The sequence below is a fragment of the Branchiostoma belcheri genome, unplaced genomic scaffold (genome assembly GCF_001625305.1).
Source record: "Branchiostoma belcheri isolate BF01 breed outbred unplaced genomic scaffold, Haploidv18h27 scaffold62, whole genome shotgun sequence".
Classification (NCBI taxonomy): domain Eukaryota; kingdom Metazoa; phylum Chordata; class Leptocardii; order Amphioxiformes; family Branchiostomatidae; genus Branchiostoma; species Branchiostoma belcheri.
The window spans coordinates 1697276-1722131 of record NW_017804265.1 but is presented as its reverse complement, the minus strand read 5'-3'; the positions used below and the strand labels follow the sequence as shown (position 1 = coordinate 1722131).

Sequence of the window (24856 nt, the reverse complement as noted above, 5' to 3'; positions counted from 1 at the left end):
ATAATGTTGCAATTTTATAGTAGGAGGGATTCAGACTCCTGTCTGACCATATATGTGAATGTATTTGAGTAAGAATTAACAGAGTAGACCATATGCGAAGGTAAACATTTTGGATTTGATTTGCAAATGTTACCTTTCTAGTGTTGTTGTTTTGCTGGTCGCTAAGGGACCAAATCCCAGTGCAATAAAAGACAACAAGAACAACAGCCACACTTCTACATGGATATTAGCATTCCCTCCACACTACAGATTGCATACATGCACATAACGCGGTAGTGTCATGCTTGAAATATCTGATTTTTATGGAAATTTTGCCACTAAAATCAATGATATCAGACGACACATCCACCGACGCTAGCTAACTGACCCCATGACGTCATAGTGACCGATACGTTACCTAATTGCATATAACCTCCAGCCAATGAAAACAGTTATGCGTCACGTGATCTTTTGTAACCAATGAACGGTTGTCCCCATTCTCAGTCTAGTACTGTTCCGCCACTTGTAGATGTTTGATTCAGGATCATTTTAAACATCTGTGATTTTCGTTCGCTTTTAGCATTTTAAATGATACAATTCCACAGAATGTATCAGTCAACAGACACATAAAATTAGTAACGATCGTTCAAAAAAGACCAAGCCCATACCTCATTTTTGAGCTTCGACAAAACACTCCTTCACATTATGCAGATTCCTCCTTTTAGCTAGGTGTCCCCAACACATGTGCGTCGCATGTACAAATGCTACATTCGTGATATCAATATATTATTTGCAACTAAAATTTCCCATATACATGTATATATTTCAATTGTTTGCTGCACCGTGCACTATAAAATTGCACAAACATTTTGCCGATAATATAAGTTACTGTCATAAGAATATCACAACATGTTTGACCTGTCTTTGCATGTATTTGACCATTCTTAAATGAGCTCTCTTCCTATTGGTCAATGTCGACCGTACCAAAACTTCCTGAACCAATCACAGCAGCTGACTTGGTCGTGACATATAACGCTTTTTGTTTGCCGCGTTATGATTGGTCAGAACCTACCCGCCTCGACCAATCAGGTATCCGAGGCTTAAAATCGTGCAACTACGAGTCAAACAAAATTCCTCGAACGTCTTCTGCAGCAGATTCTTTGCCATGGCAACCACAAAGATTCGAGCGATGGAACACAAAGTTTTGCCTTATTTGGCGATCAATGTCACCCGTCCAATCAAATCAACGGATCCTGATGACGTAACGTGACTGCTGCAGAAGACGAAGCTGAGGGATTGTCCCATGTGTCCTAACTACAAGATTGACAGTTACAAACAATTTAGCATACAAAGATGCAGATTTTGTAGACTACCACTCCCAAGCATGACTGTCGCCAGGAAAAATGTTCGCAGCAGTTCAAATCGTGATTTTCCCTTCCACAAAATTCCATTTTCATAGACTGCGACCTTTTAAAAGGAGACAAGCTTCCTAAATTTGAATGCTAGCGTCCTAGCTACAGCCATGCCTGAAATGTCGTCTGACAAATGTGTCAATCATTCGTCGTCTTTGTCGCCCTGCTGCTTTTTGACCTCCGCCGCTCGCTTCAGGACCTCATCTCGCTTCTGGTCCTCCTAAAAAAGTAAAGAAAAGAAGAAATGGATGAGAAGGTGGAATAGACAATATCTTTCACATTGTTAAAAAAAAGAACTCAAACACATTCATATATATGGGGACAGGAGTCCAAATCCCTCCTGCTATAAAATTGCAACATGATGTAACCCAGCACTAGTTACCATGGTGACAGACGTCTGGTTCTGGTCATTGACCTTTCATACCGTTGATAAGCCATTTGAGATCAATTGTTTCATGTTATCTTATAATAAGGAATAGAGGTTATAGGTCAGGGTTCGAGAGTTCAAAGTTCAAATGTCGCACCTGTTGCAGTTTCTCCATGATCTGCGATTGGCGCGCTTTCCTCCTGTCCTCGGCCTCCTGCATCTTCCTGGTTATGTCCTCCTGCGTGACGGAGCGCGGGCTCTTGGCGGGGGTGGAGGGTCTGGGGGGAGGGCCGGCCGCGTCACCCAGCACGATCTGTAAACAAACAAACAAACAAACAAACAAACAAATAAATAAACTAGAAAGGTAACATTTGCAAAGAAAAATGCATAATGTTTACCTTCGCATATGGTCTGCTCTGTTAATTCCTACTCAAACACATCCATATATATGGCGACAGGAGTCTAAATCCCTCCTGCTATAAAATTGCAACATTATGTAACCCAACACTATAACGAGTTACCATGGTGAATGACGTCTGGCCCAGGTCATTTTTGACTCTTTGTAAGCGCAGTTTGCAAGCTAAGGGGGAGGGGGGCTGATGTTCTCAGTGTTGCATGTACAGCCTGTAGTTGATGCATAGGAATGTGACGTGTCCTTCCAGACATTTTCGACCTCTATCAATTATACCATATATAATATCTGTACATTTAATCACGTATTGTCCGGGTGCGTCGGAAGCTGTCAAAACAGTTGCCCAGCCGGGCATCAAATTGGACCTTTTCGTGCGGGGTAGAAGAGTGAGCGACCGAAAACACACGAGAGGAATTGTTTCGCAAAAGTCATAAATGTCAGCCAGTTTTACATCGCGTGTATGAGAAAATTATCTGTACCGTTTTTCAGAGCTCAATCTATCTTTGGGAAAAAATAATATAGGACCATTTGGTGTTTCCAAGACATTATTGAAGAATATGGCAAATCGAATATTCAAATTTGCGTGAGCACAGTTATCTCTTTATGATTGACTTACACGATTAAAAGTATGGCAAAAGATGCTCTCCAAATATTTAGGCTTCAGCTTATTCTTTGTCGTTTTTTATGCGTTTTTATCGGGCCTTTTTAAAACATTATTTTGCAGTCACCAAATGATCTACTTGGAGATTAGGCAAAAGAAACTATTCTAACTAAGAAAGAACAGTAATAACTAAGTACATTTGCTATAGCTATTTTCAATGTAGGGGTATGTTGGAATATTGGTATGCATGTTGCATACATTATCACTGACCTACATAGTAGAATTACATAGGTGATATAGAAGATATACCGTGATAGCATTATGATAGCGTTGGCCCTTCGGCCTATATACATGGTGATTGGAAATCGATTTTAACTATTTTTGTCTGGATTGATGATTGTCTTTCTACATTTATTGGTATAGAGCCAAACGAGGGAGGGGGAATCAACTACATCGTTCCTTATATTTCCTAACCATGAGAAAACAATTTTACAGCTAAAATCAAATCGCCCACATATCATAGAAGAAGTGGGCAAATTCGCCTTCTACTGCCTCAAAAGAAGATGTCAACTAAACCAAGGAGGTTCATCTTTTTGAACCTCATTGACGTTGGACGTAGTCCCTTATATCACTGTATTCGTCTTTTCATACATGTTGTTTGTACTTGCAATTAGTCCTTGGAAATGTATTTGCAAGAAACTATTTTTTTAATAATTATCAACTTTCTTCAACCCTTAGTGAATGTGTGTGTATGACTGTACCAGTCACCAACATAATGTAAAGACAATTTAATGTTGTAATCGACGGTGTTTCTAAGTGAATTAGGAAGCAATCAGAGAATATGACCAGCTTTAGGCGAACGATTAACGACGTGACGGTATCGCTTTCAGTGTGACTCAAAATTACTCATAGTCCCCATGTGTCATGGGGAGGGGGCTTAGAAATTTGCCGTTTGCTTCAATTTCATTTTTTATCATCATTTTTACCTTTACCAAGAAGGTTATGGTTTCAGTAGCGTTTGTCTGTCTGTGAACAGCATAACATCTTACGATAAGACTGTCATTGGTTGGAGAATATGATTTACTGATATGATTCATACAAATCAGTAAAAATGTATAATTCGTTCACCGGAAAGGTTAACATTATTTGGCGAAGGTATGAGATCGTGGAACTCTTTTTTTTTACCCTCTCTCTGCTGTCTTACGATATAACCATTACAAATTTGGTACCAAAAGGTACCTTAGCAGCCTGAAGGTTAAGGTTACAGAATCTTGGCACATGTGTGCAGCTCAAAACGAAACGAGTTGGGACAAATGGCACAATGTTACGCAGCTGGTAAGCGGCAGACGAACCTTGTAATTTCATCAGCTCTATGAAATATGCATGACATAAACGTATATAATTTCGTGGACAATTTGACAGGACAAGGTCTGGGACAGACTAGCCAAGGCCACGCATGGTGATCACAAGTGTCACATCAGGAGCATTCATAAACTACTAAGCTTCTGACTGGTGAATTTGTCATTACAAAGACTAGTTCTGAAATATATTGCTTAGGGCATGGGAAAATGCAAATGTATGTTAAGAGCATGTGAAAATACGTTAACTAGTACAAAAGTAGACAAGTAACAGAAACGAACTCTGAACAGTGACGTCGTTCATTTTGAACAGTAACGTTCATTTTGGACAGTAACGTTAACATTCATTTCGAACAGTACCGTTCATTTTGAACAGTAACGTTCATTTTGAACAGTAACGTTCATTTTGAACAGTAACGTTCACTTTGAACAGTAACGTTCATTTTGAATAGTAACGTTCATTTTGAACAGTAACGTTCATTATTAATAGTAACGTTCGTTTTTGCTGTCTGTACATTAGAACAAATTTTACATCGATATTTTGTTGCAAATAGTGTGTGTGTGTATCCATTGTTGAACTGACGCCAATATAAAATAGATTTCCATTGAATTTCTACAATGGCGAAGGTCATCAGGTTCAATCATGACCTTTGGAAAAGAAAGGTCGCGGAGGTCAGGGGTCATGGTTGACAAATGCTTCCCAAACAACATTGCGGGAAGACCTCTGCCCGGTGGTCAGATTAAAACCACGATTGCTGTAGAATTTGTGCTTTAAATTCATGAAATCCATTCTGGTTGTGTTAGTTATTGTCTTCGTCAGAAGGACTATGAAATTGTCTCGCCGGAGTGTGGGGAACTGCGGATTTTGCGATATAACTCTGGAAGGCATGATTCGACGTCCATGATTTTTGGCAGGCAGATTACCGCTGTTAAGGCCGAAGTCAAGTACAAGTTTTGGCTTCGTGGGGGGTCCGTGCGTCACGTTAGTGCACCTTCTGTGTTTGTGGCTTGTTAGCAAGATAACTCAAGTATTTGTAAAATGTTGATTATAATTCTTGGTGTGGTGCTTACTATTGTCAGGACCAAGGTTAAGTTCGTTACTGAGCTTCGTGGGGGGTTTCGTTGTGACTACAGGGGGCATTTTGTTAATTTTTCTTGTGAGCAGGATAACTTTTGTATGTGTGGATAGAAGTTAATGAAATTTGATAGGCATGTTACTGTGGTGGTCTCCAAGATTGAGTTCAAAGATGAGAGTCGTGGAGGTCGTTATGTCCCCGTAATAGGACCTTTTGTGTTTAGAAATCCCCCACCTACATCTGCTTGGAGACAGCCGACAGCTGGATATAGCCGGGGAACCCCATAATGGGATGGGATCAAATTACGTCACATTGAGGGATTGTACTATAACTTCAGCAGGGGGAGGATAGGTTGGACATATGTCAGGTTATTTTCTACGGCCACACCAAGTAATTGCTATGGATGATGTCCACTGGAGACCTTAAATCTAATTACCTTAAATTTAAGGCAAGCGCGCAATAAAAACACGAAGGGCCGAAAAACGAGATGCCTAGATTTGGAATATACTAACTGTAGAAGTACAAATGTTAGGACACAAAGAACACAAGAAACAAGTCTTCTATTTGTCATAAAGACAAATTAACAAAACAGCAGTAGTCACCCTGTTCTGATTCTTTCCTTTATAACATCTTCTCTTATCATATTTTGCGGCGCTGTCGTGACACTTTCAACACAGTAAGAATTTCTTGAACGTTTTTTTTCCAGTAACAGTCCAAACTCAAATAACGTAGGGGGGGGGCTAACACGGGTGACGACGCATCTGTATAATCTGCGGCAAACCGTTTCAGGGTGTTCTGTACCATAAAAATAGTACAGAGATTCTTTTGTTCTTTAGACCAAATTGATTATTAAAAAGATTGAAGAATACGCATGTTAATTTCTCTAGAACGACGTACCTCTGACGAAGACATGAGATCTCCGACCTCTAGTTTATCATTTGCTTCAGGCACTGGCCCGTGGCCTCTTATCAGAATGAACTAGAGGTCGGGGATCTCATGCCTTCGTCAGAGGGACATTGTTCTAGATAAAGGAACGTTTTTTAATACTAGAAATCAATTTGGTCTAGAGTACAAAAGCTAGAATCTCTGTACTCCCTTTTTCCTTTTTTTTTATTCTACGACAGTGTCGCAAAATGTAATGAGAAGATGTGATGAAAGGAAAGAATCAGAACAGGGGGAGATTTATTGCTGTTTTCGTTTGTTGTTACACTATGTTCTTTTATTCAATTTGCATCCTAACCTTTGTATTTCCACAGTTAGTATGTTCCAAATCTGTGCATATTACTAGTAATCAGGTTTTTTGGCCTTCATGTATTTTATCGCACTTTTGCATCTCAGTGGACGTCATCCATAAAAATTACTTGGTCTGGCCTTACAATTTAGGGAATGACCTGCCTGACGCATGTCCACCTTTTTCCTCCCCCGCCCCAGTATTTATAGGACAGCCCCTCAATTGTAAGCAATTGATACCAGATGCATGCGAGGACAGCTGTCCCCATGTGAATCAATGCAGACGTTGGTGGGGGTAGTACATTATATATCTAACACAAAAGGTCCACTGCAGTGACATAGGGACCCCCCACGAGGCCCGTTTTCGAACTTGACCTTGGCCTCTACAATGGTAGGTTGCCTACCAAAAATCATGAACATCTGTTAAAATGTACTCGAGTTATTTTGCTAACAAGCCACAAACACAAAAAAAGTCCACTGAAGTGACGTACGGACCCCCCACGAAGCCCAAACTTGCACTTGGCATTGGCCTCTACAACGGTAATCTGCCTGCCAAAAATCATGGACGTCGAATAATGCCTTCAAGAGTTATTCCGCTAAAACCGCAGTCAGCCACAATGCGGCGAGACAATTTCATAGTCCTTCTGACGAAGACAATAAACGCCGCAGACATGCATGTACATGGGGTGATGAAATACTAGTACACTGACAAAACCTCTAACGTTACCGATCCAGAGAATGAAAACCCCTCAGATTTGGTGTTAGATTACGAATCCATATATGTACTGTGTTAGTGTGGTGTCCCTAGAAAGTATAGCACTTGTAGCTATCAGAACAGATCAGCAGTTAGATGATACCAACAATCTATGAAAAGCATTAATTTTCCTCATCGGCAAAGGCAATGAACCCAAGACCCCAAAAATGTCAAGAAAGTAATCATGATACTAATACATGTATATCTATATGTCATTGTATCGTTTTCAAACAAGCAATCTATGGAATACCAGAAAAAGCATTATGGTCCTTATTGGCAAAGACCATGAAACCAGGACCTAAACCTTTATCATCAACTTAATCGTGATATTAGTACATGTATATATCTTTTTAATTGCATCGTTACCAAACCTATATAATCTATGGAATACCAGTAAAAAGCATGCGGTCATTGGCATAGGCAATGAAACCAATACTGGCATCTGGTCTTGTAATTTATAGCTCGGAGACCTTGCCAAGGCCTAGGGTTTATATGGCCGTAGTACACACACTGGTGTGATGACTATACTAGTACCTTCTGTCTGGGAAACAGATGTTGGTGTTTATGAGTCCCAAGAGAACAATAATTCCCTTCTGTACAACACGACAAAGAGACATAATCCATGTCAGCTGTCAGTGACGTCATAAAATGCGTGTCATGAACGCTTTAATTGCACAGCAATTGCACAAAGTACAATTGCAACGTTTGGCATCTACTTCTATATAGCAACAAACATCATGTTATGATCTACAAAACACAAGATTATGTAGTATGTGATGAAAATACATATGCTTTTACAATTACTAGTATTGGTGTTGGAGTTTGTAACGTTCAGACATCTAAATATGATGTATCAATATAGGTGTGTTTTAATAAATATGTCAAACCTGTAAGAAATACGTAATTCAGCCTTACTCTGATAGAGATGTATTTTACGAAAAAAAATCATTAATTTTGTTTTAAATTCATATCCTGATGGTGCATGTCGTCAAAGTATTCAGAAAACATAATTTTAGATATAAATGCAGAACATGAGTGAAAACATGAAGCATTCTAAGCTACAGAACCTATTTAGTTGCGTTGGTTTTACAGCAAAATTTCAATAAGCCCAGAATTTCGAAAGCCCAGATGACAGGCGGTTCTTCCTTTTTCCAGCTGTCAGAGCTGATGAAAAATGCAGAACTTTATGGTTGGTTGACACGGAACAATAATCAGCAGGAAGATTGCTTGCATTTAATTGCAAACCTTGGGGAAAACCAATTAAGTTTTGTTGCTTCTACAGCAAAAATTCAACCGTTCCGTACCAGAAAGCAGGAATAATAGAAGAGTCCTTCATGCCCATCAAATCATTCTTCTGTCGTCTGCCTTGATTAAAAATGCAGATATCATCCGGCAGTGTGGTCTATACAGTGACAGGTACCCTTGTGTACGCATGCGTATGCCTTTTATACAATTCTTGCAGGCGTTCAATGCTTTTCAGTTCACTGGATGGGGAGGGGGGCAACTTTATAAAAACATTATTGGTCTACCGGTTAGCAACCTGGTTTTGGAGCCAAAGGCTTTGGATATTACGCTGTGATCTGGTATGAAGTTTTGGATGCAGTCCTAGGCGAAAGTTCTAAGAACTGTCGTTTCGGCGCTTGAAGATAGCTACGTCAATCCGTGTATGAAAATAACAAACGCGTTAAAGAACCCACCACACTTCCAGAGGCATTGGAACAATAGAATCGTAAAGATCTGGCCACAGGTTATCCCAGGTAATGCTCATTGTCTTTTATACCACGGAGAACGCCCTTGTAATGTCATATGAGGACATTGACTAGATAAAACAACATACAAAAGAGGCCGAAAGAGCACCACAAGACCAAAGATATTGGAGCAATAAAACTTAAAAGGGTAGAATCTGATCACGTACACAGGTCATAAAAGGTGTTGCTCGCTGTATTTTTCTAGAACAACGCCCTCGCTAGGTCATAAGGGGACATTACCTAGGAGAAAATCACCTATAATTTTTTATCATTTTATTTTTTAATCTCTCTTTCTGGTTCTTCCTTTCCTATTTTTCTTCCTCTCACACATCTCTATCTCTGATTTTCTCTATATCATATCTCCCTTCCGCCTTCAATACGTTTACCCTTATCGAAAGGGCTGCGACGTTCTAATACTGATAACCAGTTAGGCCATGTTGATTTGATTATATGGATGACATCCTCCGGGAACCCCAAAACTGATGCGCGCGTGCGAATAAAAAAAAAAGTTTTGCAAAAAAAAAAGTTGTTTTCATTATGAAATCTACGTGGTCATGAGGACAGAAAATATGGCGAATAACCCAGTCTTCAAGTTCATTTCTTTACAATTTCGTCTTTTTTCGTTTGATTTTGGCATTCTACGACATTCGTATGGTTTTTTTGTAACTTACGGTATATTTTTGCTCATTTTGCAACTGTTTTGTACGATTTACAGTATGGTTGAAACTTTTTTTTTTGAAACGGCCGAAAATTCATGCGCGCGCGGATGTCATCCATATAATCAAATCAACATGGCCTTATCACATAATGCAGCTTCTTCCGTGATATAAGCTTAGAGACTTCCAACAGCGATCCCACCAGAGACAAGTTTCAATGCATCGCATTCGTGTGATTTATTAAACCTTAACTATCTTATCTGAAATTTATCGTATTTTTATGGTGGTTTTGCTCATCATGTGGAATAGGCCCCCCTTAGAGAACAAAATTGGTTTTCCGTTAGCCCTCAAGCTTGTTTTTAAGATTAGAATATAATACACGCTTTATTTTATTTTATTGAAATTGTAACAGCATGTACGATACAAAATCATGATTTAAGACAACAGGACATAAAAACGAAAAAAAAAGTTCTTTAGTTTTAAATTCGTTGAGCGGTCTGTCTAATGTTTGGATGCTCGGCGGTCGCAGACTATAATGTTACTGGGCGATTCTATCTCACAGATATCTTCTTTTGTTCTAATCTATGAAGGTTTGAGCTCTTAGCATCGATCACCTGCGACCCCCGACCGGTCCGTAGATTAAGAACGAAGAAAAAGCGTCGCTCAATCAAAATTGTGACAGTAATCGCGTTATGTCACCCGGTGACGGTTGTCCGCCATGACAGCTCATTTGCATAATGGACTACTAGTACTCACCCGAAAGCCGGTGACCGTTTTTTTAATCTGCTTAGCCTGGATGCCAGGCCCCGACGCGACACGATACTCCATTCGTTCGGTCGAGGGAAGCCACAAGCCCCGCTCCCTGAGTTGGCTCCCACGGTCTTATTTATCTCTCGAACCGAGGGGGTCTGTGGTAAAATTTCCTTGGGGACAGGTTGGCCCTGGAGCCGAGGAGCTAGCCTGTATACTGGCCCTAGCAACAGTCTGGCACCCAGGCTATATTTTTCTTCTTCTTCTTCGGTTTTATAGATTCTTGTCACATCGTGGCTACGTCATGTCTGGAGTAACCACATGGTACGTGTGCGTTTCTATGGGGCAATAAAACCGACAGGGGAGAATCACTTATGATTTCGGGGGAGGGTAGACGAAATAACGAAAATGTGTCATATTGTCATAGCAAAAATAACTTGAGAAAGAAACCTCAAAGAAAATATGAAATCTGCACAAGAACACATAATTGCAGAAACTAGTGACTAAAATAACGAAGAATATTTTTCATACACACCCTCTCTGTGATTATTAATGAATCGTCCCGGTGTAATAAAATATTCCCTTTTTCCGCCCATATCAAACCTGTTCTCTCGGGGGACGCACTTTTCTCACTAATGACCCTCCCGGCGACTATTCGTCTTAGACAGATGTGAACATGCCAAAATCCATAATTATACCAAAATTTCATATTTTTATGTTATGCTTCTTTCGTGTAGCACAGTACAAACTATAACGAACTGTTTCGTTTAGATTTTACACCAAAACGCCACTGTAGAAACGTACTATAAACGAATGAGTTGATTTCGTGTGAAATATCAAAGATGACTAAGACGATATTGTACAGAAATTGGACTTGTCATCTGATGAGTATGAAATAGGGTGGGTAAATTCACCATGCATCCAATCCTGCTATCGTTTGTCGCTTGGGAGTGATCTTTTTAGTGCAGACACAGGAGTTTTATACGCGGTAGAAATGGTTGCGAAAATTGCAGGAATTCCTCAGCAATGATTCCATAATTCTGCTGTCAAAGCCTGGGTGAAACGTGCTCTGGATAGGTAATGATGCTTTAAGCATGACATCTTTATGTATGAATGCCCATTTTCCCTCGACATTATAGGCATTCTATGTTTCTAGCTCTTGCAGAAAGGATGTACAAATAGTATGTAAATCATTAGTGAATTTAGTACAAAAATGTACAGAATTTGTAAGCGATTTTAAGCTTTATCTGTTTATTTTCTGTCCTGTATTACAATCAAAAATAAATTTAAGCTCTTGCAGAAAGGATGTACAAATAGTGTGTAAATTATTTGGTGAATTTAATACAAAGAGTTATCAAAGTTGTAAGTGATTTTAAGCTTTATGTTTAATTTTTAAGTCTCTACTGCAATGAAACAAATAATTTTAAGCATTATTTTGGGGAAAGAATTTGCTATATATCTTTCAAACATGTTTTTTTATTCCATCCTAACAGCTATGGTTGTGTTAGGCCCACCATTTCCTAGAAGTAAAGGGCATGGGGTCAGATTTTACGACAATAAAATGTACGGATGGGCATTTTGCGTGAATATATCTCGATTTTACGACTGCCGTTAGGGGCCCATCGTTCTATAGGTTGACACTATGTAGGCAGACGCGCCGCATGCATGGTTATGATTTATTAATAACAAGACCTTCACAGAAAGGACGACTGACGGGAAATGAAATAACGCTTGTTTACCAGGCAGAACGCACGTTTTATTTTCCCATCTACAATGTCAAACCGCAGCAGCACGCAAAGAAATAAAAGCAAGAAAATTAGGTCTATTTTTTCGGGGTGGCTATGGACCATTACGTCGCCGTAATAAAGTCACGTGCGTGAAAAAAGCACAGCATAGACTAGATGGAGAAATACGTCTTAGGTTGTGAAAAAAAATATTTAAAAAATATATTTTTCTGTCATGATGACCAACAAATGTGTTGTGTGTCAGTATTTGATTGACAAGACTTGGGGTGGCTATGGGCCATTACGTAATAAATTTCACGTGTGTGAAAAAAGCACAGCACAGACTAGATGGAAAAATACCTCTTAGGTTGTGAAAAAAAAGATTACAAAAATATATTTCTCTCATGATGACCAACAAATGTGTTGTGTGTATTTAATTGACAAGACTTGGGGTGGCTATGGACCATTACGTCGCCGTAATAAATTTCACGTGTGTAAAAAAAAACTAGCACACATACTAGGTGGAGAAATACATACGCCTTATGTTGTGAAAGAAAAAAAATGGAAATTTTTTTTTCTCATTTGATGACCAACAAACGTGTCAGGATTTGATCGACAGGGCTGACAGACGATATGGATGTCGGTGTGACGTGATTTGGTCTGCCTGCCGCGGACGGCGGAAACACGGTCTGAATACAAATGTGCAGCCTGCTCCAAACACGCGCAAATCCACGCCTAATTCAGCACATCCGTCTCAATTCCTTTTGACATCTTCATTTTGAAATCAAATCTCTCTCTACAACAACCGTCGTTCGCTTCTCCCACAATATAACATCACCCTTTTGTTTCATATCAATCCACAGCGCCGTTTTTGGTTAAAAAAAAACAACTTGGAAATTATGATTGCTTGATGGTATCTTTCCGAAATCACTTCCGCGACATCCCATATGTTTAATTGAATATGTATCATGGCAAAAACATGATGATACATAACGATGTGTTGCAAAGCGGGGCGGGAAATTTCCACTCACTGGGCTTTCAAATTACCAACCGTTTTCCCCCTTGCACCTTAAGGTTCGAGGTTGCAATTAAAAACCCGTCTTCCCATACCTTATCGCTAAAGAATAGCAATTCATCTTATTCTATAATTTTCTCAGAACGTATCCATAGTTTGACGTTCTAGAAACATATAAGCGACGATTTGCACCAAATTATGCTACTGTATCACGGTTATAGCCTAAAGGCGTGTTTTATGGCGGGTTAGGAATTGAAAATGCGGGTTTCTTACCTCAAAAGCTTGTCCACCGGAGCTTCGCTTTTCTTGCTTCACGTCCATGGTTTTCTACGGTGTGTGGTTGGGTCGGGGACGGGGGATGTCGTCTGGCGGGACGCCGAAAGTGGACCTGGGAGGGAAACGCGAGGTCTGGTCCCGGAAAGGGTGGAAGGAAGAGGCGACTGTGCAGGTAGATAGCGGCGGTGGGAAGTGGGGCGTTCGTTTTTTTCCCTTCCCTGGAATGACCGGTGGGCCCTACCACTTGCACTGCCCCAAACGAGAGGGATGTCCCCCCAACCTATATCTTCATGAACACATCCACACATATACCCCCTTAAAGCAGATCTTATAATCAGCTCTATTATTTCTAAGATTTGTATAATATAGCTGAGAATGCGACGATTCTGATATCTTAAAGGTATTATCAAGTAGTCCCTCCATATACGCGGAAGACGCACACCCCTGCTGTACAGAGTGAGCTCGCCCAAAGCAAAGTGGATTTAAATCCTTCATTAATTATTCATATCATAATTTGATCATCAGGAAGCTAATGATGTCATGGATACAGGGGGGACCGGACACACCAAACTCTCAGGGGAGGCCCACCCCGATGTACAACCGGGATTCGAACCCGTGTCCCCCTGGGAAGGAAAAAAAAAATCGGCGTACGCTTCGCTTTCGCGTGATGTCAGCGGGTATGTTTTCCGCCCAACAGTTTTACGCCATGGATACGCCGGCTTGCCAACGATTAACCAAGCTGAAATAATTGCGCCGCGGAGAAGCCGGGCAACTTGTCGGCCGCCCTTTTCACCACCTGCCAAAGCTGCGCGTTCTTCATCCCGATTGGTCCGCTACCGAAAGCTTCGGGACAATAGACGGCAGTCGCTGTAATTATCCCTATTGTTAAAACCACTTTTGAGTGGCGGCAGAAGAATTATTGTGCGCAGTTTGGCTGGTAGAACCTTAAGACTCTCAGTAGAAAATTTTGGGGAGGTCTTTGTCCAACTTTATCATAATCTAAACGTCACAAAGCAGTCCTTAAGAAATCTAGACGTCATATCTGTCACGAATCTTGGAACATGGATAAAGAAGACATTGCCCAATTGTTTTATATCTTGTGTGACAGATACATGCATATTTTCAACAGCAGTCTTTGTACTGATATTTGGCCTAATAAGAAATATATACTACTAGAACTGAAAAAACAACCTGACCTAAATATTATAAATGTCAATGACATTTGGGAATAGCACTCAAAATTGCTTCATCTTTTGACTACCTGAATTCCTAGAAGCCTGATTCATAAACAACCAAATTTGGCTGCCTGTTCCTTAGCAATGAACTTGACTCATTTTGTCGTCACAGTTGAGGTCGCTGCCAAATTAGTCATAGCTGTCCCCAAATGGTCAAAGTCAATCGAGATGTCACATGTCAGCATCTGTTCCATGTGCTGCAGTACAGATAGAATTCGGTAGATGTCGCTGCTACTGACTAATCGCCTATTTGCATATGTATGTGGGAAACAGTGGAGTCTACCATGTATATGCAACGGTGTTCGCAATCTGAATATATTGTTTGAAATATTGAAAATGTTTCAGACATCCACCATTTTCATTTCAAATGAAAGGGAGTCAAAAGCTTTACAATTTGGCATCATGCAGGCTCAATATCAACAGGTATTAATAAATAAACTAATATTGCGTTAGATTTGCTTGATAGAGGCATCAATAACATAGCAAAAACTTGCATATTATATAACATGTCAGAAAAGATATTCACGACACAACTACATCATTCTACATCCACATAACACATATGTTGTCAGCTAGTACTACATACCTATACGTGAAGCTTGGAGGCATCTTGCTATCACATGTCAGAAAACCACACACCGACCAACTTTCCCACATACCGGAAGTTGTGGGCCAAGCATGACGGGTAACCTGGGAAGCCGTTTCCGGTCCTCGCCTTCACCCAAACCGCTATGGTGTAGCCATGGTAACCGCTCTGCCAAGCAGATGTTGGGAGGTAAAATCGGTATAGTCTGTAACATAAATGGGCAGCTAGAAAAACGAAACAATTTTGCCTCCCAACATCTGCTTATTGCTCCAGTATTGACAGTGATACGCTGGCATTTTCTGTTTTCTTTATTCAGTCATTTCTTATTTAGGCCATGTTGATTTGATTATATGGATGACATCCGCGCGCGCATCAATTTTCGGCCGTTTCCAAAAAAAAAAAACGTTTTCAACCATGCTGTAAATCGTACAAAACAGTTGCAAAATGAGCAAATATATACCGTAAGTTGCACAAAAAGTATTGGAAAACAATAACAATGTTGTAGAATGTCAAAACCAAACGAAAAAGACGAAAATGTAAAGAAATGAATTTGAAGAGTAGATTATTCGCCATACCATACCCTGTGTCATTTGTTCAATCTTCATGACCACGTAGATTTCATAATGAAAGCAACTTTTTTTTTTATTCGCACGCTCGCATCAGTTTTGGAGTTCCCAGAGGATGTCATCCATATAATCAAATCAACATGGCCTTACTACTATTTCAGATTAGTAAATTTTATATAATTCTATATAAATACTAATCTCCAGCAGACTAACGTTGCGGATTCAGTAAAATTAAGCCGAACAGGGAAAATAATTGGCCAGAGTTTAGGTATAACAAGTCGTCGGTGCAATGTAGCCAGCTGCCGCTGCGCCGCGTGCCTGCTAAGCTGGTGTGTTACGCCGAAGGGCGGTTATACCGGCTATGAAAGCCTGATGGGGGCTATATAGTTACCAGAAACAGTCCTATTGGTTATTCCGGTCGTATCTGTCTGAACGTGTTGACAGAAATATCTTAAAACTTCCCCTTCCAAGAATTACATTGAAAGATGCATCATATTTCTCATGTCGCTGTGAGGCGTTTCTATAGGATCGCGTTACAAAAACACCGCTGTCCGGACGGTTTTGCACAGCAAATTCTCTGAAAACCTTCCCCTAAAAGTCTCGCATCGTCTCCGTAATCCAAATCTCCAAAGCTCTCCTGCATCTTAATGCGCTTCCAGCAGCTAGAAGTATTAGGTTTCTGATAGTGCCCAAACTATCGTCTGATTCTGACGTCATGACAGGCTTGACTCACACGACGTTCCCGCCAAATTATCGCCAAGCGGTTTGCTGTTATCGCAAAGGTCTTCAACACTTGACTTGTTGCTAATCCGCCAGCTGACGACAGTTGAACCGATCAATGTTAATTTCCAAGGGGGTAGGGGGGGTCAAATCGACCACTCGAGTTATTATTTGCCCCCTTGGGTAGTGTATTGGACGATGCCTAACCAAGTTGATATTGTCTTGCCAATTTGATACTGTATGTTGCATGCAACTACCAAAATATCTGCTTACTTCATTACTTTTAGTAATATCTATTTTATCATTCATTCATATTTGCACTTATCAATATCACCATTATCATGCGATGAAAGCAATTATGATAAGATTTCAGTACATATTTATTTAATTTCTTTGGCAACCCCCTAAATTTAAGATTTCCAGGGGATAGCATCCATACGACTTACTTAGAGTGGCCTGTACAGTAAAGCCACAAATTGAGTCAACCCAACAAAGTTGTATTCGCTTACCAGAATAACATTGGCGTGTGTCGGGGCTTCGTGTCGTAACCAAATGCCGATCGCACCGGAGATTCCCGAGGGGTTCCGACTACACCCGATGTCGGGACATTCGCGGGCAGACGGCGGCCATCTTGTGGTTGATAAACAAGCGGGTGGATTCGGCACTTAAACCAATGACCTTGACCTGCAAATGTTATGACAGATGATTGTTTGTTCAGTCGGTCAGATGAATGGGGGAGGGGGGTAATATCCTCAAGGTCAAAATGTCACACGACAACAAAAATTCCATTACACAAGGATCAACACAGTATCTTATTTCAAGGACAATTTTTGTCAGTCTTCACACAATTTTCGTGAACTTTATTGAATTTTAGATATGTAAGAAACTGATTCTTTGTCTATTTTCGTCAGATGTGAACTTGATACAAATCTTACTCTAATTTTCTCACAAAAGTGGGTGTCTCAACTGTCAACCTGTACAGTGTTTTATTTGTGCTTTCAAAACGTATATATTTTTGTTGCTGGAATATCTTCCTCGTGCCCTTAAGCTTAGTAGTCTTACTTTCATATTAGATAAAAAATAATCTAGCAAAAACTATCACTGTATACTTAGCAACTTTCTGCTCATAAAATAGGAAATTGAAGATAAAAATGTGTGACATACAAGCATGTTCCCATGTAGCGTCATTTTATAGGCGTAGGACGATAGATTTATGACTTAATATTTTTATGTATTGCCAAGCAGACTATATATATTTATAATGTATATAATGATGACGACGATGTATTGCCCTGTATTCCAGCCAACTAACACGCAACTGTGTCCCGTCACTTAACAGCAATAAATGTCTTTCTATAAGCACCGTAACAGACGACCGTATTTAGCACGGGTTACTGTTCCACGGTATGTAGCGTTACGTCCTTTTACTGTCTGCAGCTGTCGGCGTGGTTCGCGCCAAAAATCCACCAAAGGTCAGAGGTCAAACAGCGGGAGGGGCAGTCTGTCGCCGGTCCGATCCAACGGTATCTGTAGTCTCGGTCAACAGGCTTTTCGACGGTCAACATTTTGCTATCTCCGTTTTTGTACATTGCGGTATGTTTTCTGCTTGCAACCTTTGAGGCTGATTTTGTTTACAAATTAAACAAAGCCACTAAAACTAGAGATCGAAAAATTTAGCCTAGAAACGGCAGCTAGAAAAGGCCGTCAGCGAAGCCTGCTTTGAGGCTAAGATATCCAAGCCCACCATGTCGACTGCCCAAAAGGAGATCAAATCGCGGTACATACAAAACGGTACTTCAGAACCTAATGTGGCCTCAGTCATAATTGTCCTCGTTACTGCAACATGGTCAAATTGCGATATTTATCATTTTATGTTTATGAGTTTCTTAAATCGCCCAGGATTATGATAATTTAATTAATCCCCTAAGAAACAACAGTCATTAAAAGTACAGTGACTTTCGTAAGGACTTCAACATGTATTGATACACACAAAATAAGTATTATGATTCTTAGATGCTGATAGTTAATTGTCTATAACATTATTTACTTTTGATGAACAAAAGACAAGATGATGCGAAAAAAAGTATGCGAATAATGCATCTTAGCATTAAAATATACAAGAACTTGAAACTATCTGAATTTAGCTTGTAAGAAAAGGAGAATCTGCCAGAATCGGAGGCCGATATGTCAATCAAATTTTTATCAACCCAGTTGCTCTCAAACTGATCCTTCGACCCCACCCCCAAGCAGCTTGACACTGATAGTTTCCCTGATTACATGCTTTGAAAGATCGATCGAGCAAACGACTTTGTAGGTCGTGCGGGGTCACTGAAGGGGGGGGGGGTCAAGTTCTTTTACGGGCACGTCCATGTGACATTGGGACACCCAAGACATTTCAGCCCTCTCTTTTTATGGAGCGAGGATAAGTAAAGTTGTTATGCCAACTTGTTAAGGTCACAATTCCCAACCCGGGGCCCGGCCGGGCTGTTTCTTAATCCCCATTTAAAACCAAGCAGATCTTTTGGTGGCTGCAAGACTGGATCAAAATTGCCAGGCAGTCACTAATTGAGATTTAGGCTGGCGTAAAAAAAAAGATAAAGTTACTGACTAATACAGAAAAGAAAGCCCGATAAATACGCCTCAAAACACGCCAAAAATAGGTAGTTTCTGGGAGTTAAGTATGATATTAAAGACTACAAAACATAAGGAGGCTAGCAATCCTTCGTTTATTGCGCCTTTGATGATTAGACTTTATAACATCGTACCTTGTGGGTCATGAAATACAGATTTCACTTTTTTCGTAGAATTTGTCCACAACATCGTGTTATCTCGTAACTTTGTGCTATTGTCTCAATCAATTGTTTCAATTGTGTAATCAACATGGCCTAAAGTTTTATGCAAAGGTCTGATGCAGTAGAGTTTTGATTGAACCCCACTGGTATATACATGGTGTACGCTGCGTTGCGTGCTATCTAAAACTACGCCCAACGCAATACCTGTCGCGAGGGTCTTTCATGCAGGTTGCCCACCGCCTGACCAAACCAGATTATAGGGACGGTCTTGTTTTTATAACACAAAGCCACCGGCTATACCTTCCGTGCCGACCCCACCTCCTGTTTTCTAGGACGACTTAGCGAAACAATTCCCGGAGCTCGGTATCTTTTTCCGATCCCCGATTTCGGAGATCCGCCGATACAATATCATGTGGCCGCGAAGAAAGCATGTCAGGTCGCCCATCCTCTCGTCTCTTCCTTTTCTTTTATCGGACACTATGGGATTATTTTCGGTCTACATCCGCTGAATCGGGCGGTAAGGAGGGGGTATTGTCCGCGGAGCCGGCGGTGTTTGCCCCGATGGTTCCCCGCCAAACAAACCGCGGAGAGGTAAGCGGCTTTGGCGGGTTTTTAGCGGGGATGAGACGGGGAGTGAGGCGGCGTAGCGTGGCGCGGGGCCCGACACGGTCCGGCGATCACGGCCACGGGACGAGCTAAAAACGGCCTCGGATGTACGTCACTGTCACCCCTGACAGGGTTTCAACAAACTACGGGGCATACTTGTCCCCAGATGTCGCACGCACCACCATTGCAAACATGTACTCTCTTAAAGCAAGGAGCTTCTTGCTTAAAGACATCCAATGCAATTTCAGGCAGTGACAAAGCTGGATTTTCAATTTTCCTGGTGTAGCATACTGATATCTATGAGACTAAAATGCGATGTCGCTGGCAGAAAACGATTACTTTTTTTTATCATAGGCTCGTTCTATCTATCTAAAATAAAGGACAGTTCTAGCTATATAAAATAAAGGATAAAGGGACCCCTCGCGTAGCTTGTTTTGTGGCTATTTGAAACGCTTCAAATAGCCACTGACCCGGAATTCCTTCAAATTTTGACGTACCCTCAGACAAATAGAAAACTTTCGTCCAAAACTTCAGATGGTTCTTGGGGTAAAATTATTCAAATTCCTGAAAATTGTTTTTAAAAAAATATATCTTTCGAAATATCAACGGTTGTCGAGATTCAAGAAGAATTTTTGTCATTTTAAAAAATTTCTTTAAAAAAACAAAACAGGAAGAAGATTTTGCGGTAGTTGTATAGTGTTCACAGCTGACAAAACCTGAGCCATTTAAATGGGTTTGTTTGCAGGATTAACAAAGGCCCATTTCTCTGAGCACACAAGTAAATACTGCCCTAAAGGACTGTCAGATCGTCCACGTAGTTATTTGCTGAGACAGCGGAAATGTCTCGATATAGATCTAACTGGTAACAGACATCAGAAATGACCAAAACGAACGGACCCTAACCATATACCAGTTCTTATTCTGATATATTATGTATTTTTTACCACGTGTGTGTAAAATGTATGTATGATTTATTAAGACTGATGTAAACTGTATCTTTGTTACACATTTTGTCCGACCCTTACCTCTTCTCTCATGATCTCAATGAAAAGCGCCCTGTAGGCTGATTTTAGCTTCTTATGAATAAAGAATGGTTCAAACAACAAACTATATACAAGGTGCGTTCAAAAAGTGCACGAAATCACGCGCAATAGCTCCAAATTTGGGGGCATAAATAAAATCTCATAACTATAAAGCCTTCTATCAATGTTTGGCAAAAATGCGATGTCGCTGACAGAAAACGGTTGCTTTTTTTATCATAGCATAGGCTGGCCAGATATTTATGGGCGGTACCCAAAAAATCAAGAGACGCCTCACGTAGCTTTTATTCAAACGCTTCAAGTACGAAATGATTCCAAAAATGTGCTAAGAAACGCCAGTAAATTAGATGTCAATATCAGACAGATTTCAGCATCCAGAATATTTTTGTTTTGCCTCCCTGAAACTGCGTTGGATGCCTCTATATTCTTGAGAAGTTTGCATGAAGACTGCTTTTAGACGACGCCGTCGTTTGCTTTTTACTTCAACCTAAGTACTACACAAAACAGCACATTTGCAATAGCTTTATTATTGGCCCTTCCTTCAGTCAAGTGCACTGCAAACATAAATAGCGGCTAAGCCTGTTTATGTTCTAACGAATCGGTGAGAGACCATTGTTGTAAGTGTCAGACACAAAATTCAATAAGCTGATACCCTTCACACTTACATTGGTGCTGCTGTCATGTGTATTATCCAACCTGACTCCTTCGAACTGAGCTAGCAAAGTTTGCCAAGTAAATTAAAGCGACTAATCCGCTAAAGAAGTTAGTCGACTAACGAGAAAAGTACTTCACCCTGTTTGGAAACTTTTATGATCGTTTTTAACAGCTAAAAAACATAGCAGCAGTGTTATATTTGTGTAATCACTAATAGTAGAAGTAGAACTTCGTGTTAACACATGGGTTTATAATATCCTCAATATAATTCTGTACTCATTTTCCTTTGTTGCAATTAGCCCTTGGGCACGAACTTGCAATAAATAACTATATTAGTGACGCTCTCCTCGCTAAATAGCTCTATTAAGCAATGTTTAGGTTCAGATGTTCAAAGGCTAGGTGTATTATCAGTGGTATTATAAACAAGTCGATCGGTGTAATATAGCCAGCTGCCGCCGCGCCACGTGCCTGCGAAGCTGGTGTGTTACACCAAGGAGCTTCTACACACCGAGGGGCGGTTATACCGGCTACACAGATACAGACACACCGCTGCCACCAGTGTTATACATGTATTAGACAGTATTAGATAGATGACGTCCACACGGAAAATGGGCAATAGGGGGTCTCCTGTGCTATACTGATTCGGTCCATTTGAGACACGTGCCCTACTCGTATACTCGTAACACCAGCGAAGTTGTCCAGTTGTCGATGTTGATTTGTCTGCTCGAATTTGCCATCCCGTCTGTTGTCGCCCATCTCCCCGTGCTCTTCTGTCAGTCTGACGATAATAAGTACGACAAACACTCTCAGCCGGGCTGTTGACACACGGCATGATAGCGCCAGCCTCCTCCCGATATTGGACGCAAACAAACATGGCGGCCGGCCGCCCACGAGCGCGGCGTGTGACCCCCAAATTTGACCCACAAACCGATGACGTGTTGACTTCTGGCGCCAAACTGCGAAGGTCACACAGGTCACCCTTGAGTTCGAAAAAGACAACTCGAGGGCGTCGGGCGAGCGACGGGGGTGGTCGTATATGGTCGTGGCCAAAATGTTCCGATGACGTGAAAAATTTCAACATCGTGGATTAAATTTTGCCGGGAACCCCTTCAGATTCACACCCAACTGTGAATGAGCATTTCGTGATGGGGGGAGGGGGGCGAAATAACAAGACAAAGTTGTCAAACTATTTTTACCACTCTAAGTACGGTTAACGACGACTTGTTCCGTGATACTTGTCAACCAAACTCCTAACCAATGTAATATTTACAATGCAAGCCACTAAATTGTACAGCACTAATTTCTACTACAATAGTAGTACAACCAAAATACTTGCCAATGCAATATTTATAATGTATGCCACTACATGTATACAAGTTGTAAAACATTTAGTACAATACAGGCCCATAGAATTGCAATTATATAAACTGATATTGGCGTAATAATTAGGTTAAAAAATTCAAAATCTTTTAGTAATGTTATTACTTGCAAAGTAGATTTCCTGGGTTGGGGCCCAACTCTTAAAGGGGAAAAGTGGATCATAAGTAGAAAATTAGTACCCCTTAAAGACCACTCAACCGGCAACCAAATATCCCCCTTTTTGACCCTTCCTCCTAGGACTTTGACCTTGTGTTTGAAATGCTATTCTTGACCCTGATAGTCAACCGCAAGGTCATGTGAAACCGTATCGTTCGAGGAGGGCTAAAGTCCGGGGTGTTTGACATAATTTACACGTAAGCATATTTCAACAAACTAGTTAGTGGTACTCCGTTCAACATGAGGTGCTTTAAAATCATTTATGAAAAGATTAGAGCCCCAAATGTTCACGGAAACGATAATAGAAGAATGTGAGAGCAGAGGTCGTATTTGTAGTTTTCATTCATCATTCTTTCATTCAAACAGTTTAAGAGGCATTTCGTGTGGAAGCTTTGGTCATAGATAAGATATAGAGACGCCACGTTTGCAAACACGGTGGAATAATGCGTGGCGTTTGTTTGCACACGTCATCATCGAAAAATGCTACAACGATTGAGTGGTACTTAAAAACTCCAGTCGGGGCACGTAAAACATATGACGTCATTTTCAAACGATAGTATGGAAAATCCTTTCCAATGATGTCAGGCAAACGCTACAGGTGCACGCGTGAGAGAAAAAGAAACGTGCAACACGTTTCTGTGCGGTTATCTGTGGCTCTAATCTGTAAACCTGACTCCACGGTTTGATCCAGGCGTTATCAGTTGCGATCTGCTGCGGTGCGGTGAGGATGTATGGGGAAACAGGTGCCAGCCCACTGTTTACCTTTGTTTGCGGTCGTTTTCCCATAGCACAGGTCGACTTGGATTGCGACAAGTTGTTGAGAGAAACATGAAACGATAGGGTGAGGGCTTAGTACGACTCTCCCTTGTACTGTAGGGGTATCCTAACTAAATGGCTTTGAACAACGCTTACATTTAGATGTGCAAAGATAAAAAGTCGTTCAGTGAAGTATTATTATTAAGTATGACAATTAGCTGCCGCGCCGCGTACCTGCGAAGCTGGTGCGTTGCGCCAAAGGACGGTTATACTGGCTATGCAGATGGTTATGAGGCCACGTTACAGGACTCCCACCAGGAAGACTAAAAAAAAAAACAAGTCTTAAACTGGGCCCACAGGGGAAAATCCAGGTCGAACTACAAATATAGACAACCTACAAACAGTAAATCTAACCTGGAAGGATGTTAAGAGACTAGACCTTCGACTGCTTCATATGTTGGAAGACAAGGTAGCTCCTTTGTCATCTTTTCCTTTTATTACTTATGATTTATTCCTTGCATCCTTTAGCCTTATTAAATCGCGCTTCTATCGGTCGTTTCAACTGAGTGATAGAACCTATGTGTCCTGCTGTTTTCAGATGCGTTTCAATAGACATGAAAAGGGCACAGTATACGTAAGTTGTAACTTGAAAAGAGAAGAACGGCCTCGGGCGTTTTGTCGGTGACTTTTTGATCATTCCTTTTGATGGCGCATTCAACGCATACTCCTCACAGGTATCCATAATGTTCTCATTTGCATTGACATTTAAAAAAATAATATGGGTTAAAATAATATCGCCAAATAAGGTTGCCATTGCGGCGCTAGCGGTAGAAGTGTTGAAACTATGGTAACGCTGACGTTACGGCCAATTATGATATAATTTGCAGTGCTTGACTAGTTGTTAGGTACGGCCGACAGATCTAGATATCTACGGGAAAAGGTGGAAAACCCGAAAATCAGCGTTTGTTGTCATAGTCGATATACTTGGCTTAAGTGAGCATCGCAAA

General features: G+C 40.7%; 1 protein-coding gene across 2 annotated transcripts; it reads right to left on the bottom strand.

Moving 5' to 3' along the window:
- Positions 1-50: 50 nt before the first annotated feature.
- On the bottom strand, positions 51-15247 carry LOC109483119 (stathmin-2-B-like). Of its 2 annotated transcripts, none has more exons than XM_019786115.1 (4): positions 15180-15247; positions 13356-13470; positions 1916-2071; positions 51-1611 (listed from the first exon to the last, which is right to left on the bottom strand). In XM_019786115.1, exons 2-4 carry the CDS (start codon positions 13401-13403, stop codon positions 1534-1536), a joined length of 282 nt encoding a protein of 93 aa, XP_019641674.1. In that variant the 5' UTR covers positions 13404-13470; positions 15180-15247; the 3' UTR covers positions 51-1533. The 2 variants fall into 2 exon arrangements, with proteins under 2 accessions (XP_019641674.1, XP_019641673.1); XM_019786114.1 differs by having other exon boundaries at positions 13356-13644; positions 15180-15231.
- Between the last annotated feature and the right edge of the window lie 9609 nt (positions 15248-24856).

Coding starts and splice junctions, on each gene's coding strand:
- LOC109483119 (XM_019786115.1), bottom strand. CDS start 13,403: ATGGACGTGAAGCAAGAAAAGCGAAGCTCCGGTGGACAAGCTTTTGAG. Junction 2,072..13,355: donor CCGGTGGACAAGCTTTTGAG/GTAAGAAACCCG, acceptor GTTTGTTTACAG/ATCGTGCTGGGTGACGCGGC. Junction 1,612..1,915: donor TCATGGAGAAACTGCAACAG/GTGCGACATTTG, acceptor TTACTTTTTTAG/GAGGACCAGAAGCGAGATGA.